Source organism: Cupressus sempervirens, chromosome 6 (assembly GCF_028749045.1).
Source record: "Cupressus sempervirens isolate cs-2001-9-10 chromosome 6, ASM2874904v1, whole genome shotgun sequence".
Taxonomy (NCBI): Eukaryota; Viridiplantae; Streptophyta; class Pinopsida; order Cupressales; family Cupressaceae; genus Cupressus; species Cupressus sempervirens.
In genome coordinates this window covers 82,148,940-82,167,991 of record NC_143123.1, presented here as the reverse complement: position 1 = coordinate 82,167,991, position 19,052 = coordinate 82,148,940, and the positions used below count along the sequence as shown (strand labels likewise).

Below are 19,052 nucleotides of genomic sequence, written 5' to 3'. Positions count from 1 at the left end.
AACAATGGGTTGATTTGAATAAATACAACTCACTTTGCAATTATTGGTCACAATTTGGTTCAACACCTAACTCAATGATTGGCCTCCATTATCATGTTCAATACTAATTCACTTGGAAACCCTTCAAACAATCACTCTTCACCTCAACACATCATTGTTCAACCTTCTGCTTAAGTTCACCAATCATCAAAATCAACTGCTCCAACCTTACTAGGTTAGCACTTATGCCTACTTAAATAGGTAGCTTGATGTTTTGTCACTTAAACACCACCATTGATCTTAGGTTTAGGTTAGATTCATCGAATCCTTCCATCTTTTCATTTCCTCCTCCTAGAAACTTCTCAAAACTTATCTCTGAATCCATGCCTAAAAATGCTCAAACATGATTTCTCTTGCATTAAATGTTCTAGCTCATCAATCTTTATCTTCAACACACTTTACATATTTCAAGAATTCAACTATGTTGACCATAAATATCAATTCCTTCACAAAATGTGAAATGGTGTCATTTGGCCAACATTGTGTTCTTCGGCCTTGGTCATCGCTAGATATCTCTATCATCACCAAAATGTCTTGCCCAACTTACACTATCTTTGCTTGGTCCTTTACTGGCATTCAATCCAACTTTTTGGATACTCTAACTTTACTGGTGCTCGGTCAACACTAAATTTTCTCATCTTCTACTATTCTCTTAGTCGACATTAGCACAACTCCGCTTCAACTATAGGTTCCTTAATCTTTTGCTTTGAAGATCAGTTAACCCTATGTATTTGTTCCTTCAATGATCATCATTTTGAGGCTTCAACACAACTATCTTCTTTACTTTGTGTTATGAGTAAACAACACATTATCTTGCCAAAGTCCAACTGATCAAGTGTCCATTGTAATTCCACATAACTCAACCTTTCCACTGGGTCTTCTTGTTATCTCTTCTTATCAAATCCTCTTCATCAATCATCTTGATATGGTACTCTACTCTCACCAATAAGTTTTGACATCAATGACAACATAATAATTGTTTCAATTGCAAATTTCAACACTACATTCAATAAATTTTATCATGACATCTTCATTGTTACCTCTTTCAATAGGTGATAATCCCTATGTTAGCATGGTGACCATCACTCTAATTTTCCCACCTACCTAAAGGGTGCTTGAAATAAATTCCATATTCAACCCTTTGGATGAGGCATACATCTAAGAGTGTCCTCCCTATTTTTTCCTGACATTGATTCATGGCATCTTTGTTAGAGGCATCTTGGTTGACCCTAATCTCAGGATTGATATAATCACTATAAAGGTCCTCTGTGTCAATGGTTTGAACTGGGGAAAATAAGATGAGTTTCCATGGGATACTTCTTTCCCCTTTGGATTCTACCACTTTGATGGTTGAAGTGGGACTGAAGGTGGTTTCCTTAATATTCATTGTGATTCTTGTGTCATACCTCTTTAGAGTAAAACTAAATATCCCCCAATTTGAATTTTTCTCATGAGGGCATCATTCACACTGTCAAGGATGTTGGATATCATCCTTTGGTGTTTCATGTGCATTATCCCTTGATCATTTTTGGTCTACTTTGATGGGCCCTTGTATCCCCAACAACTTGTAATGTTCATTGTTTTGCAAAAGTACATGTTTAGGGAAATTAATCTAAATTTTGTAGCACCTTTCGATGGTCAGTTCTCTCATGAGGCTCAATATGCTTCATGTGATCTCCCTTCTTCATCAAAGGTTCAAAACAAGCATGTTCTTATGGGAAGTATCTTCACTTATCTTGGACCACACCCTCTAGTGGTTTCTTATGTTCCTGTATTTGTACTTGGTATGGATAAGGGAAGGGATATCGTGTTGTAAAAGCTCAAGGTATATCCACCTTTTTTCATTCATGCAATAGAAGATATACCTCACCCCATTGTTAAAGGAAAGGGTAAGAGGTCTCCTAAGACCGTGTCATCTCCCTTGAAATTTTCACCTCATTCTCTGAGAGAATCCTTTTTTCTTGCCACCACCCATAGGGTAAATTGAGGAAGAGTACCTATCATTGAGTCACTAGTACCTGTGTCACCCCTTTTGATCCATTAATATAGTCATATTCTCTGTAAGTGACAACATCGATGAATTCCTCTATGGAACATGATGACACTTTACCCTCACTAGCTTCTCTTCTTGACCCACATTTGCATTGAAACCAACTTGTGTGTGAGCATAAGCACTGTCGATAGGAGAGGGGTTTGGCATGTGAGGCTACTATAAGGGAGAAGAGTGGCTTCCAAGCCTATTTTTGTTGTTTCTTTTGCCTTCACATCCAACTCGACTCCCAATTTTGATGTAGCCACACCAGTATTGTGCCTTGCAACCTCTTCTATCATAATTCCTCCTATACCAAGACTAATCATTGGGCCTCATTCTAAGCCAGTCTAGGTGATCATCTCTCCTTCCCAAGATCCTCCATTAATCACCACCTTGAAAAATGTCTTGCCATTTCCTTCATCAATGAATATGCTACACACTAAAGTGGTGTCTAGTGTAGTAATGTCCACCCATCCTAGGCCAATCCCATATAAGAACTACCATTCCAGCTTCCTTGATGTCCTAAAGGTTTCTACAATGGATCAAAAGTCTTTTCCTCTATCCTTCAAGAAAAATTATGACCATGGAATTGTACCAAATTTTATGCATCATAAATATGTTATGGAAAACCTTTTGTTTTGGCTCTCTTACTAGAGAAAGATCTAGTTTCTTCTAAGTTAATCTCCACCTATTTTGTAGAGGTCAATAGGGAATTTGCTTCATTTTCACCTCTATATGGGTCTCATGTGAGATATGAGGCTAGCATTTTTTAATAGTTAGAGGATATTCCAAAATTAGCATCAATCTTCATACAATCCTTGTTACATGCGACAACTAACCTATTGGGGGATAATGTTGAGACAACTTCATCCTTGGATCTAGCTACTAGTAATACACCTTGGGCTCCCATCATGGCCATATTGTTGCAATCTCGACCTCCCTCTTCACATGATCAAGAATGGGATGTCATCTATCTTCTATTGGACAACCTATGAAGGTAATACTTGCTTCAACATCTTTAGATTAGAGTATGTTTGTACATCTTCCCTAGTGTTTATCTCTTAATGTTGTTCCCTCCTAGAGGAGCCATGTACTCTATTAATACATAGAAAAGAGACATTTTTTTATTGGGTTCCTTCCTCAATTTATTATCTAGTTATTTTATTTATTTTGTCTTTGAGTTTTTATATTTTAGGGATGGTGCAAAGCATTGTGCGAATTTATATAATCTTTCAAAGCTAACCCAAGTTTATATATTTCTTTGTCTTTATGTATTGTTCTTCATATCTAAGCCATTGTTAGTATCAATGAAATTCCCATTGAGAGCATGTATATATTACTCTTCTAGATTATAATGCCAATGCATTATCTCTATGCAAATGTTGTGGAAATTACATATCACCCATCAAGAAGTGGCATTCCATTTAAACATATAGTATATTGACATGTCACAATGTCTCTTCTCTCCGTTGAATGTATCATGTTCCTCCTAAGTAGAATAACCTATTTGAGGGGGGGTGAAGGAGGCAGGGCAGGGTGGGGCAGGGGGGAGGGATGGGGCGAGTTATATCTATGTGTCTTCTTGTCTTTTTATCCAATGATCATGTTGTTTCTATATCACAAGCTTTTCTCACAATGTTTTTTAAAATTTTGATCTTAGCATTTGTATTTGTGGGGGCCAATTGATTATCTTGCTCTATCATACGCCTATCTAGCTTACACTATACATACCGGTGTGATTTAAGTTTCCCTATTACATGCCTATTTTGTTGGAATCATCATTGCCATTACACCAAAAGCTTGAGTTATCAATGAATGTCACAACAACCAGAGACAAGGATCCACAAGAGGCAGATAAGCACATGTCACAAATCCATTAATCTATGTTGAACGACACCTTCATGACCTAGAGGGGATGGAGACATGAACCTCCCAACAATCCCCCCTCAGCATGACCTGAGGGATTTGAACTCATAACCTAACACACTAATACCACCGTTGGAATCATCATTGTCGTTACATCAAAAGCTCGAGTTGTCAATCAACACCACAACAACCAGAGACAAGGATCCATGGGAGGTGGTTGAGCACATGTCACAAATCCATTAGTCTATGTTGAATGGTACTTTCACCAAGACGGGACAGAGGCACCAACCTCCCAACATATTTATCATTCACTATGCTTGTCAACACACCATTTAAAGCCTCCCTGTCACATTCCTATCTAGAATTCTCTATGCATATCAAAGCATTATCAAAGTTACCCTATCATTAGACTATTTGGTATAGCACAACTTGCCACACGTATCATTGTACCATTGATGGTCTTGAGTCTATAGGTTGTATGTATCATAAAACACACTTTCCTAGAGCTTGTGTGCTAAATGCAACTCAACAATAACTCAAGGGCTCCTAGTAGGGGCAATCCTATGTGACAAAACCCTTGCAGATAGGTCAAGTAAGTTTTATTACATTAGTTCATCCCCCCCCCCCCATCTCTCTCTCTCTCTCTCTGGGAAAAATGTAGTGTCACAAATTTGCACCTTGGTGTAACATAACATTGCTTAACACTCCTATCTTAGCCTAGGGCATCAATTTTATGTCAACCATCTACAAGTTCCATCCTAATTTGTCATCAATTGCTTCAAATGTTGACCATGTAGCCTAGACAACATCACATGCGTGTTTGTTGTAAAGAAATATGTGTGATACACATTCATTTGTGAATCTATAGACATGTAAGTTGTTGATGAAGCATTACAAACTGCCACCCCATAGAATGTAACACTTGAATTCACTTCCCACTAATGTGAGATTCAACCTATATGCATAGATCTCATTTCCAAGCCTCATTTAAGTTGGCTTCTACTTCTGATATTTCACAAGCTACTTCATACACATGTAGGTTATTCATCACATTCTTGAGTGTTTCATCACACTGGAATAATTAGCATTTTGTGTTCTTGATAATGTATCACACTCAATTTTTCTCATATACATACATACATACATCCATACATATGTGTGTGTGTGTGTGTGTGTGTGTGTGTGTGTGTGTGTGTGTGTGTGTGTGTGTGTGTGTGTGTGTGTGTATATATATATATATATATATATAATTTATCTATCCTTTCAATATCATCATTTTATCATGCATATACTCTACTATGGAGGTGGAAAGACTGAAATGGGGATTTGACTTTGGTATGTCTCCAAACAACCACATTTTTAATCTTGTTTTATGTGTTTAGATTCATGGAGAAGCAAGTTCAAGCCATCAACTTCATCAAAACATCAAATCCAATGTTTCCTTCTCCCTCTCTTTCATTTATCACTACTTTCATAATATAATCTACCAGCCTACTTATTTTACTTGCATTTTGTCTTAATGGTCATTATTAGCTAGCTTAATTCTTTGTTATTGTGTTCTCTCATTTTCATAATTTTTTGTTTATTCTTCCATACTTTGTTTTTGTGAGACGTATTTATGCCACACTAGCCTCCTATACTTGCATTGGCATGCTAAATTTGTGCATGTGTCTGAAGCAGTGAGTTTTCAGAGCTCAGTGGTTGTTTCCTATTGTTAACTCTTTCATTTTCCATAATCAAAATATTATAATCATTGTACAACTTTAAGCTTTTCGCATTTTTTATACATTTATGTTCTACTCATTTTGAACTTCTTGTGCTTAAACACTTTAACCAATTGAAACATTCTCCTACATCTAGTGTCTTGATCCCCTAGCTCGCAAATGCAATAGTAGAAGTGAGGTGGGGCAAGAAATCATTAATCCCTTGCAATTTCAACTGGTCTTGAGGTTGGCACACTTTTTCCTTCTCCATACATAACATGTCTTATGTAGTGTTGTAAACTATATCCCTTTACAATTTCACTCATTTTGGGCTCACTCTAGTGTTTGCACCTCTTGATCCCAATTCATGTGTGATTGAGCTTAGTTTCAAGCCTTTTTTAGAAGCTGAATGTAATCCCCTACTCAAAGACCATTATTTTGACCTAAAATGTCAAGACTAGGGTGACTAATATGTGAATGTTGAGCTTTCACTTCTAGTTTTAGAGGCCTACAAAGCATGAAAATGTTATATCATCAGGAACACAAGGGTAGGAATAAATTAACTCTTATTATAGGTTATAAGAGGTATAAGACGTCATTTGGGTACATTGAGAGTTGAAGGTAGGTAGCTTAATGTCAATATATTATTATTGTATTTGTGTGACAGAGATATATAAGTATACATAACAACTATTCAACTTTGGAAGGTGTCATGTTGTTAAAATTAACGAGCTTAAAGTAGACATAAGCTTAACAAAAAACTAGTATTTTTTGGAAGTTTACTAAAAAGATAGTAATGTGTTATAATCTAAGTATTAAATGTAGTTACTTCTATGATTGTGTCAAAATTTAGGACATTGAAAATCTTCACCTACATTTTAAAAACTTTATGTTCTTTATAATACATATCAAATGTGGTTTAAGGGAATGCACAAGAAATACAACATATATAGATGTCACAATCTACAATTCCCTAAAGGTATATCAAAAGAAAATAAAAAACCAACAAAATAAGGGTGTTGTCCCTTATGATAGACATAAGGTGTAAAAATAGACCAAAGCAACTAGTTACAACAATGTCTAGAACAAACCATCAATAACACACTCGCAACATAGATGGTTACCCACTTCAAGAGTGGGAAAATAATTCACTTGAATCCAGTGGAGGAGACTGGGGGGACAATAAAGTGAGTTTTCCTTCTCTTATCCATAAATGTCTTAGCGATACTTTTAGAGGGGTCACTGCCATCAGGGGAGGTGGTAGAACCCTCTTTGCAAGACAATCAAGAGGAGGAACAAAGTCTTGACAATGTTGTGTATCATTGACTGAATGTTGGAGTAGTTGATAAAGGAGTGTCCACATAATTAGAGGGAACCACACTAGTAGCAGGAAGCCAAATTAGCAGGAGTATCATCATGGAGGGAGTCATCATTAGCTTGCGAAGGGTCATTGGAGGAAGAATAGAAAGCCAAAATAGTCAAATGATCATTGTTTGCATCCTTTCACCAATTACCAACAAATTTACAATGTGAAAGAGAACAAATTGTAGCCAAATGACCAATATAGAAACATCATTGAAATAAAAAACGAAGATTTTTAGAATCTAGTGATTGAATTCAAGGCCTATCCCCAACCATTACAACCACATCTCTCAAAAGGGGTGTGGATATGTCAATATCCACCAAAATGTGAGTGAAGTTAGAGAGGCCCATAGTTGGCATAGTCTTGTCCATCTTTAAAAACACTCAATAGAGTTTTGAACATCCTCATAGAAAGACTTCTCCAAAAAATGAAGGGAAAGATTGGGGAGACGAACCCACACCAAACACACATTAAGTGGTTCAATAAGAGGGTTAAAGAATATTATTCATGGTTTGGTCAAGAGGGAGTGGTTCCCTCAACCCAACACATTCAAAATCAAATCACAATTTCCAAAAGTAAAAAGAACAAAAAAGAACTTTGCACATGGAAAAAGGTCAATCTCACCAAAGACAAGGTATTTCTAAGAATCTGACACCCAACAATCCAAGTCCAAAAGAAAAGGCTAGAAACCAACGAATCTATAGACTAGCCCACAAGGGTGGAAGAAATCTATATTCTCCACAACAACCTGACCATTGACCACCTCAAGGGATGTACAACATAGGCAAGAGGTAGAGATTTCTTTGTCGAATAAATAGCCATAATAGATTATGAAACACGAGAAAAACTCCATCCAACAATAGGAGGCTTTGTGTGCAAGGAGAACCTTTTCGACAAGCGACCCCCACACAACCAACATCTAGATGTGGATCAATCATAGGAAAATACTAGGAAGAGTCTAGGGAGGTAATATTAGGAAGAGTCTAGGCAGGTCCACCAACAACCCAATAGAAGCAACCATAAAAACACCATCAACAAATGCACTAGAAAGGAACCAAACCACATGTATGGCATGTCAAATTAGTTGTTTTGCAAGGACATAGAGGGGTCAAACTCAAATCTATATTTTTATTTATATATTGTCATATTCTTTATTTGTGAATCTATGAGTTGAGGATAAATATTAAAATTCACTTTATTATATCTGGTTGTCTTTATAACATGTTATATGATTATAAAAATTCTTAAGATTAGTACAAATATTTTTCTAGTTGTATATTCTTCCATATCTAGCCATTTCACATTTTAAAATCCAATTTATCAACAATTCTCATGCTTTGCTTGATATTTCTTCAATTTCTCTCTATCATCTTCATCCTCCATTTCTTCTATCATACTAACTCACAATCATATATCATCCATGTTTCCATCTTTCTTGTATCCTACCATTGCGACCTATCACTAGCATCTTTTTCTTTGAAACCCTATTAAAGACATAATTTGAAAGAGACAAAACATAGACATCTAAAAACGATCAATACAATTTTATCTTATTATTTGATAATGATCTCATCATTACTTTTATCCATAATAAACAATTTAGTTTTAATTATTTTAAATAATAGCTTCTCTCTTTATCTGTAATCATTGAAAATGTTAAGTATATAATTATCTCATATGTTAATTTAAAATAAATAAATAAATAAATATTAAAAAACATAATTAATACTTATTCCACATTTAAACAAATTTCAAACAATTTATCTAATTTCTTTTTTTTTTTTAGAAATTTACAATTTTTTTTTTTTTTAGATATGTATAGTTGATCTAATTTCTTATTTACCTCCAATTCATTATTTAATTAATATAAATTTTGCTGAACTTTAATTAAATAATTTTCAATATTATTAAATTAGCACATTTGTTCCAAAATTAAATAAATTTCGAACAATTTACATAATTTTCTTTGTGTCTAAAATAATTCATAAATATTTAATTTATCTCTTCAGCCATAACCTATGCATTTAATCCCACATAATTCTCTCACCTCATCACTCCACGCCCTAACTAAAGGTACTACCTTATCTCTGACTCTCGTTCAATTTTCTATCTACATTATTCACTAATTCATTTTTATTAGAACATATTACGATTAAGTTATCACGCATCTTGTGATTCATAAAGCACTATTTAATATCCATTCTCAAATACTAAGCATCATTTATCAAGTATTAAAAACTTCATCATTGCGCTAATATGGTTATGTTGGACTTCTAAGAGCAATTCACATATGAAGCATTCAAATAAATATTATGTTATGATACTATCATTTAATTATAAGCATAAATCTTATGTTTGTGATTGAGAATTTAAATCTTGCATTGCATTATCTCATTTTATTTTGACTCACATTTTCATCTTTGACAAAAAGCAATGGCAAAAATCCAAAGGCAATAGCAATATGGCAATTGCAGCTTTAGAAACGTCTCTCTAAGAAGTGCCAAGAGAGACAATAAATAGATGAGAAAAAATGATTCTAATCACTTACAACAACAATTAGGAAAGCAAATGAGAGCTCCATGTCAACTACACCAATTTTAAAATTCTGATGTATTAACATCAAAGTATAACTATTTTAAACTTTTGCTGTATTAACATTATAACAAACAATCTTCATTGTTGGACCCATATAAAGCAACCCCAAAATATTTGAATCTTGATTGTTAAAACTATAGGTTAGAAACCCCACCATTTCACTGAAAAATCTCTCGCGAATAGAGTTTTAATATTATCTAAATAAAGGCATTTTGAAAGGCACTAACTCAAGACCACATACATTATTATATTTTTGTATTTGAAATAGATATTTATATTTAAAATCCAAAGGCAATAGCAATATGGCAATTGCAGCTTTAGAAAAGTCTCTGTAAGAAGTGCCAAGAGAGACAATAAACAGATGAGAAAAAAATATTCTAATCACTTACAACAACAATTAGGAAAGCAAATGCAAGCTTCATGTCAACTACACCAATTTTAAAATTCTGATGTATTAACATCGAAGTATAACTATTTTAAACTTTTGCTGTATTAACATTATAACAAACACTCTTCATTGTTGGACCCATATAAAGCAACCCTAAAAGATTTGAATCTTTATTGTTAAAACTATAGGTAAGAAACCCCACCATTCCACTGAAAAATCTCTCGTGAATAGAGTTTTAATATTATCAAAATAAAGGCATTTTGAAAGGCACTAACTCAAGACCACGTACATTATTATATTAACTTTTGCTGTATTAACATTATAACAAACAATCTTCATTGTTGGACCCATATAAAGCAACCCCAAAATATTTGAATCTTGATTGTTAAAACTATAGGTTAGAAACCCCACCATTTCACTGAAAAATCTCTCGCGAATAGAGTTTTAATATTATCTAAATAAAGGCATTTTGAAAGGCACTAACTCAAGACCACATACATTATTATATTTTTGTATTTGAAATAGATATTTATATTTAAAATCCAAAGGCAATAGCAATATGGCAATTGCAGCTTTAGAAAAGTCTCTGTAAGAAGTGCCAAGAGAGACAATAAACAGATGAGAAAAAAATATTCTAATCACTTACAACAACAATTAGGAAAGCAAATGCAAGCTTCATGTCAACTACACCAATTTTAAAATTCTGATGTATTAACATCGAAGTATAACTATTTTAAACTTTTGCTGTATTAACATTATAACAAACACTCTTCATTGTTGGACCCATATAAAGCAACCCTAAAAGATTTGAATCTTTATTGTTAAAACTATAGGTAAGAAACCCCACCATTCCACTGAAAAATCTCTCGTGAATAGAGTTTTAATATTATCAAAATAAAGGCATTTTGAAAGGCACTAACTCAAGACCACGTACATTATTATATTTTTGTATTTGAAATAGATACTTATATTAGGTAACACCTTACAGGAATCACTAATAACAAGATTTTGTCTGGTTCAATGACACAACTATGGACATTCTATCAAGTTATCTTCGAATCAGGGCTTATTCAGTTCTCTTGAAATCTTTAATATTACTACTAACTATAACCGTCTCCTACATATATGCTTAAATATGTCTAAACGTTTATTGACACCCACAAAAATAGAATTTAACACAACGAATAGACCAAGCAAAGAGTAAGAGAACGACTCATTCTCGGCAAAAACTGAAGAAAGTGACAGAAAACTGATTCACATTCATAGAAAGAGATATTTATTATACACAGCAAATCCTTTCAATAGGCATCAAATTGAATGTAAATCAAGTGAAAAGGCAGCATCGTAATAGCATACTCTTCATCATCACCATAATCTCTCTTAACGTTTTATCACTTTAAAAATAGCAAGTACCCTAAAAACCTGCTACGTAAACAAGTACAACTCAGAGGTACTATGAAAAGAAGCGGCAAATAAAACATGAAAAGAAATATTCAAATTCAGAGAAAAGACACGGTGAACATGCTATCAGTATTACAATTCAAAATAATAATATGTACGACACAGGAAAACATCAATGCAAGAGAATGCACATAATTATATTCTACATCTAGGTTCTACATAAATATCTCTCGCTCACATGCATCCTACTTGATTATTTTACTTTGGCATATATGGAGCATGGTTCAAACTTCAAACAACTTCGCAAACTGGTGATTACATGCAGAAAAACTCAGTAATAGAAAAAGAAGTGGTTCTGGCATTTTCCTTTAGAGCAGAATCAAACTCAGAAATAGTTGGTTACTTATTTGTACTGTGGCTGCAGTCTCGATCAGCTGAGGAATGAGAAGAGATCAAGTATTTCAAAGATGGTACCCAATACAAAGAGATAAGATCTCATAACATCATTAGATGTATTCCAATAGTGCCTTTGGAGACATGCACAATAGGATTTTACTTTCCATGAGGCAGGGCATTCAACATCATCATATTCGACTTTAGCACTAGCAGCCCAACAATTTCCCACCCACACTTGTCAGTGCAACAAAATATATTTCTAAACCAAATACAAAATATGAAGGTTGGCAGCAACCTGAAAGGAATCTGCACTATAAACCTTGGAACCATTGAAAAACAAATCTAGATTCTGCATCAACAAGACTATGTAACATGTTTACCAATCCACTTAATTTTTGATAGATTCACTGTGCTGTCCATTTTTGTATCCTTCATTGCTGGAATCTGTAACGCCTTCCTTTATACTATCATTTGCTTCCGAAAATCCAAGCTCTGATATATCTTGCTTCGCCATCAGATTTCTGAAAAGAGAGAAAACAAAGAAGCTAAATGATATACTTGGAAATAATGGAACTCCAAAAACAAGAGTATGCTTTTCAGGAACCTCTCACATTCTCATTATTATATCCAATCAACTTCACCATGTCACAGGACCAAAATGAATACTGTACTGAAACAGTAAGCACAATACAAAATAAAAAATGCACATTGCTGCTGATTTGACTGGATGCAAAGCAGTTCAGGTGTAGTGACATAACCGAGAGAATACATACTTATTCCCTTCACCGTGTCATCTATACTGTCATTTGGGACAATACAGGCAGGGATTGATAAAAATCAAAACCCAAGATCCCCTATATCCCCTTAAGATTGCCTCCACGAACCATACCCCTCGCTCCCCTACCTCATTCCCTTCTTTTCTATAGATCCAATTCCCTCCTCTACTACAATAATATAACAAATATTTTCTAGTCAATCAAGAGGCATACCAAAAGATACACACATAATCATTTGTTTGACGTTGAGAAAATTTGTTCCACTTCTTGAATGAGAGAGATCAAAAACTTCCAAGTATGCTCACAAGTGAATTGTGTTGCCCGCTCAAAATTGCACATCACCATCACCATCCATCTAATGTTTTTGGCTTGCAAATACTAACACCAACACACTAAAAAAATTATTCTTATCAAGATCCTATCATGTATTATTTAGTCAACTATCAATATCCAGTGTACAAATGTATAATTTAGATTGCATTTTTTAAGACTTTGTGCTACAAAAAAGGCAAGTTGATATAGTCTATAGTTGCTTCAGATAAGGCCGAAAAAAAAAATTGGGCTTCAATTTCAAATACTTTTTATAAAACTTAGGGAATGTTTTGTAAGAGATGTTGAGCTTTACCATTTACTAAAGTTTTTATATCATCATTTGGGGTAAGTGTAGACAACTTCGGGTCTCTGCAACTGTTCCACACATTAGAAGTAGATTGGTATATTCTATATTGTTCTTATGTCAACTCATAAGCTATCAATATTATTGTAACAAGTACTTAGAGTTTTAGTGTTGTTCAGAAGTTATTTGAGAAATCATTCCTGAAAAAAGACAAACAGATTGTGAGAACTGCCCTATTTTGTAATTACCAATTAAGTCCTTGTTGGAGCTACCTACGGTAACTAGGGAGCCTCCCCTATAGCTAAGAGGAGAGGGAAATCTCACTTAACATTGCCTAAAGTTACAGCTTTAAGTTGTGGTCGCAGCAACTTACAAAACTTTTAGCCAACATATCTCACTTGCACTTCAACCATCCAGTTTTTAGCCATTTTTTGTCCTTGATTTTGAACTTTCAACTTCACTATCTTCTACCATCCTTTAAACTTGCAGGAGTTAGAAAATTTAGAGACAGAACTTTAGGCCAGCGATATTCACTGTCCAAGATATCTGATTTTCAAGATCAGGGATATCTTTATCTATCATGTGCTGATGGTTATTTCTCATAATCGTCTTTCTTAGTACACTTGATTTGTCCCTTCCTTCAACTGCTCATGAATAATGAATGGTTTAAGTCTGCAACTGACTTCAGCTCATATACGTGTCTGGTCTGCCTCTTGTAAATCAATCTAAACTTCACAAACTCGGTTTGAATGATACTTAAAGAACATGTCTTGAATGGGTTTGAGTTTGTACTTCTGACTTCTAACTCTTGGGTGTATTTGACCTTCTCCTTGTATGGATTGATGTAGACTTCGATTTGTACTGTAGCTCATTTGCTCATTCACTCATGCTTGAACTGATTGAGTTTACCATTTGAAACAAAGCAGGCTGTTTATATGACTATAGAGCCCAAAAGGTATACCCTCTCACCTACGCCGACTTGCTTATTACAATAATAGATAAGACGTCTATTATTAGTTAATGGTTATCTTGTAAATATCTTTAGCTTTAGTTTGCTTTCGTTTTTTGCTTTCTCTGGAATAGAATGTTTCTATTCTTTACGATCGTTTCCTAAGGAAACATCGTCTCTTCCTTTTGTATAAATTGACCTTTCGGTCTCTGTTATTAATAAGCAAGTATTTACCAATTACCTTGTAATATGGTATCAGAGCTAAATACTTAAATTTTTTTGGAAAAATTTATAATTTCTTCTTGAAATTATTTGTTTAAATTTTTCCAAAATTATTTCAGCTAATTTCTCCAAAACCCACCTAGGGTTTTTCTGCTTGGAGAAATTCCCGAATTACGGGTCTGCAAAGCGCGTGAAAATCGTGGCCATTTTTTGAAGACTCGCGTTTTTGGGGTGAAAATCTGCATGTTTTTGTATCAAATCTTCATGCTCTTAGCCGTCTCAGTCTGTCATCGTGCTCTGGGAAGCAGATTCGACCATTTTTCATCAAGAAATCTGAAGTTTTTTCAAGCTTTTTTCAGCTAGGGCCGTTTTTTTTCGAAACCCTAATTTTTGGGGTCGAAATTTTTTTTTGTTTGCAGATTCTTGGTGGGTTTTTCGAGAGCTCAACTGGGTTGTTGTCCGTTTTTTCTGGGTGCCTCGATTTTTGAGCCAGCAGATTCAGAAAACGACAGCAGATTCCTTTTGGGTTTTTCGAGCTCTCTTTTGGGTCATTCTCTGATTTTTCTGGGTCTTCCGTATTTTTGCCTCAAAGAACGTGCCTTCACAGATTTTCACAGTTTTTCATTGAAAAACGTGCCATGGCATCTCTGACAAATATTCTGCTCGAGCATAATTCCAAATTCAATGGTCACAATTATGGAACCTGGAAGCAACGCATCATTGCAATCTTCGAATATCGAAACACTGATCAACTTGTTCTGGGTGTTACGCAGCGTCCGACTTCTCCGGGTCCTGATCAAGATACATGGGATCTGAATAATCGAGAGGCAGTAATGCTTCTCAAACTATCCGTAGCTGATGACCAGCTTTCTCAAATTCCATCCGGCAAGACAGCGGCCGAAATCTGGACACATCTAAAAGGTCTTCATGAGACTTCCGACAAGAGCAGAGCCTTCTTTCTGAAAAACACTCTGTTTTCTATTGTCATGGATGAGCGCACCTCGCTCCAGGCACACCTGAATCGGATTCAGGAAATCCGTGATCAGTTACTTGCCATCGGTCGCAAGATGGAGGAAGAGGATATTGTGGTAATCACTCTTCGGAGTTTACCAAATTCCTATGAGCATTTTATCGAGACTCTCAACATCACATCTACTGGTGTTGATCTAAAGTTCACTGATCTCTGCACCCTGCTACTTCAGCAAGATCGGTGGAAACAACAGTTCGGTAGCAGCTCCAGTTCCACCTCCACTGAGCAAGCCTTTGCTGCGAAATCCTTTCAAAAGGATAAGGGCAAGTTTCAGCAACCATCTCAGCAAAAGTCTTCTGCTCCAGCGTCCGATGGTACCAAAAAGAAGAACATTCAATGCAACTATTGCCACAAGTATGGTCACATGAAGGTTGCATGTCGGAAACGCTTAGCTGCCCAGTCTAAGCAATCAGGTTCGCAACCCAAAGCGAACAGTGCAGAGCACACTGAGCAGGTGGAATCTGCCTTTTATGCCTTCATGGCTAAAAGACCTGCAGATCATGTACAGTCATCTGCCTGGTACATTGATTCAGGTGCCTCTCGACATTTCACTCACCGCAGAGACTGGTTTACTGACTACCAGCCTTATTCAGATTCTGTTATCTTTGGTGGTGGAGAAGAGTACACGGTTGTTGGTAAAGGCAACATTCAAATTCAGTCTGTTGGGAGGAAACTCATATTCCTTGATGTGTACTACGTTCCAGGGATGGAACTAAATCTACTCTCGGTCAGTCAGTTGCTGTGACATTCTCCACACTTGGCAGTCACCTTCAGTTCACATCAGTGCACCATCACTGATCGGGCGACTAAGTCTACTATTGCAGTTGGTCTTGAGGATCATGGTCTTTTCAGACTTACTGATTCTGGTGATTCTCAGGACTTAGCTATGGCTGCTCGGCGATCTTCCATCAGCTCACTTTGGCATCAGCGATATGGGCACTTAAATGTGCATTATCTCTCACAACTTGCTCGGGATGAGCTTGTTCTTGGTTTGCCAGAGATTCAAACCCAACACCTTGGAGTTTGTGACGCATGTCAGGCTGGGAAGCAACATCGCACACCTTTCCCCAGTGGCGATTCTTGGCGAGCTTCTCAAGTACTTCAGCTTGTTCATGCTGATATTTGCGGCCCTATGGCCACTCCTTCTGTTCTTGGGTACAAGTATTTTCTGTTGTTTGTAGATGATTTCAGTAGAAAAATGTGGGTGTATTTCCTTAAAAAGAAATCTGATGCATTTATTGCATTTCAGAAGTTTAAACCCTTAGTTGAAAAAGAGTCTGGGAAATCTATTATTACTCTTAGATCAGACAATGGGGGGGAATTTTGTTCTAACGTTTTCTCCAGCTTCTTGGATACACATGGCATCCAACGCCAGTTCACCACACCCCACACGCCACAACAGAACAGTGTAGTTGAACGTCGGAACAGGACAATCACCGAGATGGCTCGTTCCATGCTCGAACACAGACATGTTCCGAAGCGTTTTTGGGCAGAAGCAGTTAACACTGCAGTTTATCTGTTGAACCGGTCACCCACAGTGGCGGTCAAAGGTAAAACTCCGGAAGAGGCCTGGTCAGGTCGCAAGCCCAGAATCAGTCACCTGAAGGTTTTTGGCTCTCTTGCTTTTGTTTGGATCCCTGATGCTTCACGCACCAAGTTGGATGCCAAGAGTCAGAAACTGATGCTTGCTGGATATAGTAGTCTTCACAAAGCCTACCGCCTTATTGATGTTGAGACATCTCGTCTCATATACAGCCGCGATGTAGTCTTTGATGAGCAGCGAGGACCATTCATGCCTGTTTCTCCTGTTCTTGATCCAGCAGACCAGCCTATGCAGGTTCATGATTTGGGAGTTCGGCTTCCATTAGGTCCACCTGATGGGAGGGCTCCAGTAGCTCCTACAGCTCCAGTCCTGCCAGTGATACCTGTACAGCCACCTCCGGCTTCTCCTGCAGGATCACCTCGTTTTGAAGATGCTTCACCTGAGTTTGATCCAGATTCTTCTGATCAAGATCCTGCTGATCAAGCATCTCCTAGTACTATTGTTGGTCATTCTCCTCTCCGGCCTAAGTGGTGGGCTAAGACACTTGCTGATCTTCATGATGATGAGCTCATTGATGGGAGAACTACTCGGAAAAAGAGCAAAACTATAGATTCTGTTAACTTTGCTCTTATGGCCAACATTCACAGTGTGTTTGAACCTCAAACATATTCCGAGGCTAAAGGAATTCCAGAGTGGGAACAGGCCATGCAATCTGAACACCAGAGCCTGCTGAAGAACAACACTTGGGTCCTTTCTGATCTTCCCCCAGGGAAGAAACCCATTAGCTGCAAATGGGTCTACAAAATCAAATACAAATCAGATGGTACTTTGGATAAGTACAAAGCTCGTTTAGTGGCAAAGGGCTTTTCTCAGCGTCAGGGCATTGATTATGAGGAGACCTTTGCTCCTACTGCAAAGATGAGCACCATCAAATTAGTCCTAGCCATGGCAGCACAGTTTGGCTGGAAGGTCCATCAGATGGACGTAAAGAGTGCTTTCCTGAATGGTGATCTCCATGAAGAGGTCTACATGACGCAGCCTCCTGGTTTCAAGGTTGCTGGTAAAGACCATCAGGTTCTCAGATTGGTAAAAGCTCTCTATGGTTTGAAGCAGGCCCCTCGGGCATGGTACATCAAGATTGATACGTACCTCAGTGATCAAAGCTTCAAGAGGAGTTCTTCAGACTCAAATCTGTACATCAAGACTACTGACAGTGACATCATCCTTCTGGTTATCTATGTGGATGATCTGATCATCACTGGCAGTTCGGCATCTTTGATTCAGGGAATCAAACAACACTTATGCCAGTCTTTTGATATGACTGACCTTGGGCTCATGCATTATTGCTTAGGTGTTGAAGTTTGGCAACAGTCTTCTGGTATATTCATCTCTCAGTCCAAATATGCCAGAGCCTTGTTAGACAAATTCCGAATGCAGGATTGCAAACCTGCATCTACACCTATGGAGAAAGGTCTCAAGTTATCAGCCAAGTCTGATTCTCCTTCCGTTGATGATACTACGTATAGGCAACTAGTAGGCAGCCTCATCTACCTATCTGCTACTAGGTCTGATATCAGCTTCGCAGTCAGCTATATTTCACGCTTTATGACAGCTCCTAAGGCTGATCATTGGATGGCAGCAAAGCGTGTGCTTCGTTATGTGAAGGGCACTTCTGATTATGGACTTCTGTATTCTCGGAGTTCTAATCCTAAACTCAGTGGGTTCACAGATTCAGATTGGGCAGGCTCTGTTGATGATAAAAAGTCAACATCTAGATATGTGTTCAGTTTGGGATCCGGTGCAGTCACATGGACCAGCAAGAAGCAGCAGGCAATTTCTCTCTCTTCTACAGAGGCTGAATATAGAGGGACTGTTAAGGCAGGATGTGAAGCTGTCTGGCTTCGTCGGATGCTTGGGGATATGCAGATGTCACCAGCAGGACCGACTACTCTGTTTGTTGATAACGAAGGCGTTATCAAGTTAGCACGAAATCCAGTCTTCCATGAACGAACCAAGCATGTGGATGTTCATTGTCATTACATACGACAGCAGGTTGAAAACGGGACTATAGATCTGCAGTATGTTCCTACCTCAGATCAGACTGCAGACATTCTCACCAAGCCTCTTGGTCTT

General features: G+C 36.9%; 1 protein-coding gene across 1 annotated transcript in view; it reads right to left on the bottom strand.

Annotated features, from left to right (window-relative positions):
• Positions 1-11,725: 11,725 nt before the first annotated feature.
• Positions 11,726-19,052, bottom strand: part of LOC149551264 (uncharacterized) — a 52,182-nt gene continuing 44,855 nt past the window's right edge. The window contains exon 5 of the mRNA XM_089786824.1: positions 11,726-12,304. Coding sequence (XP_089642950.1) covers positions 12,172-12,304 — 133 coding nt within the window. The 3' untranslated portion in view covers positions 11,726-12,171. The remainder of the gene's footprint in view (positions 12,305-19,052) is intronic.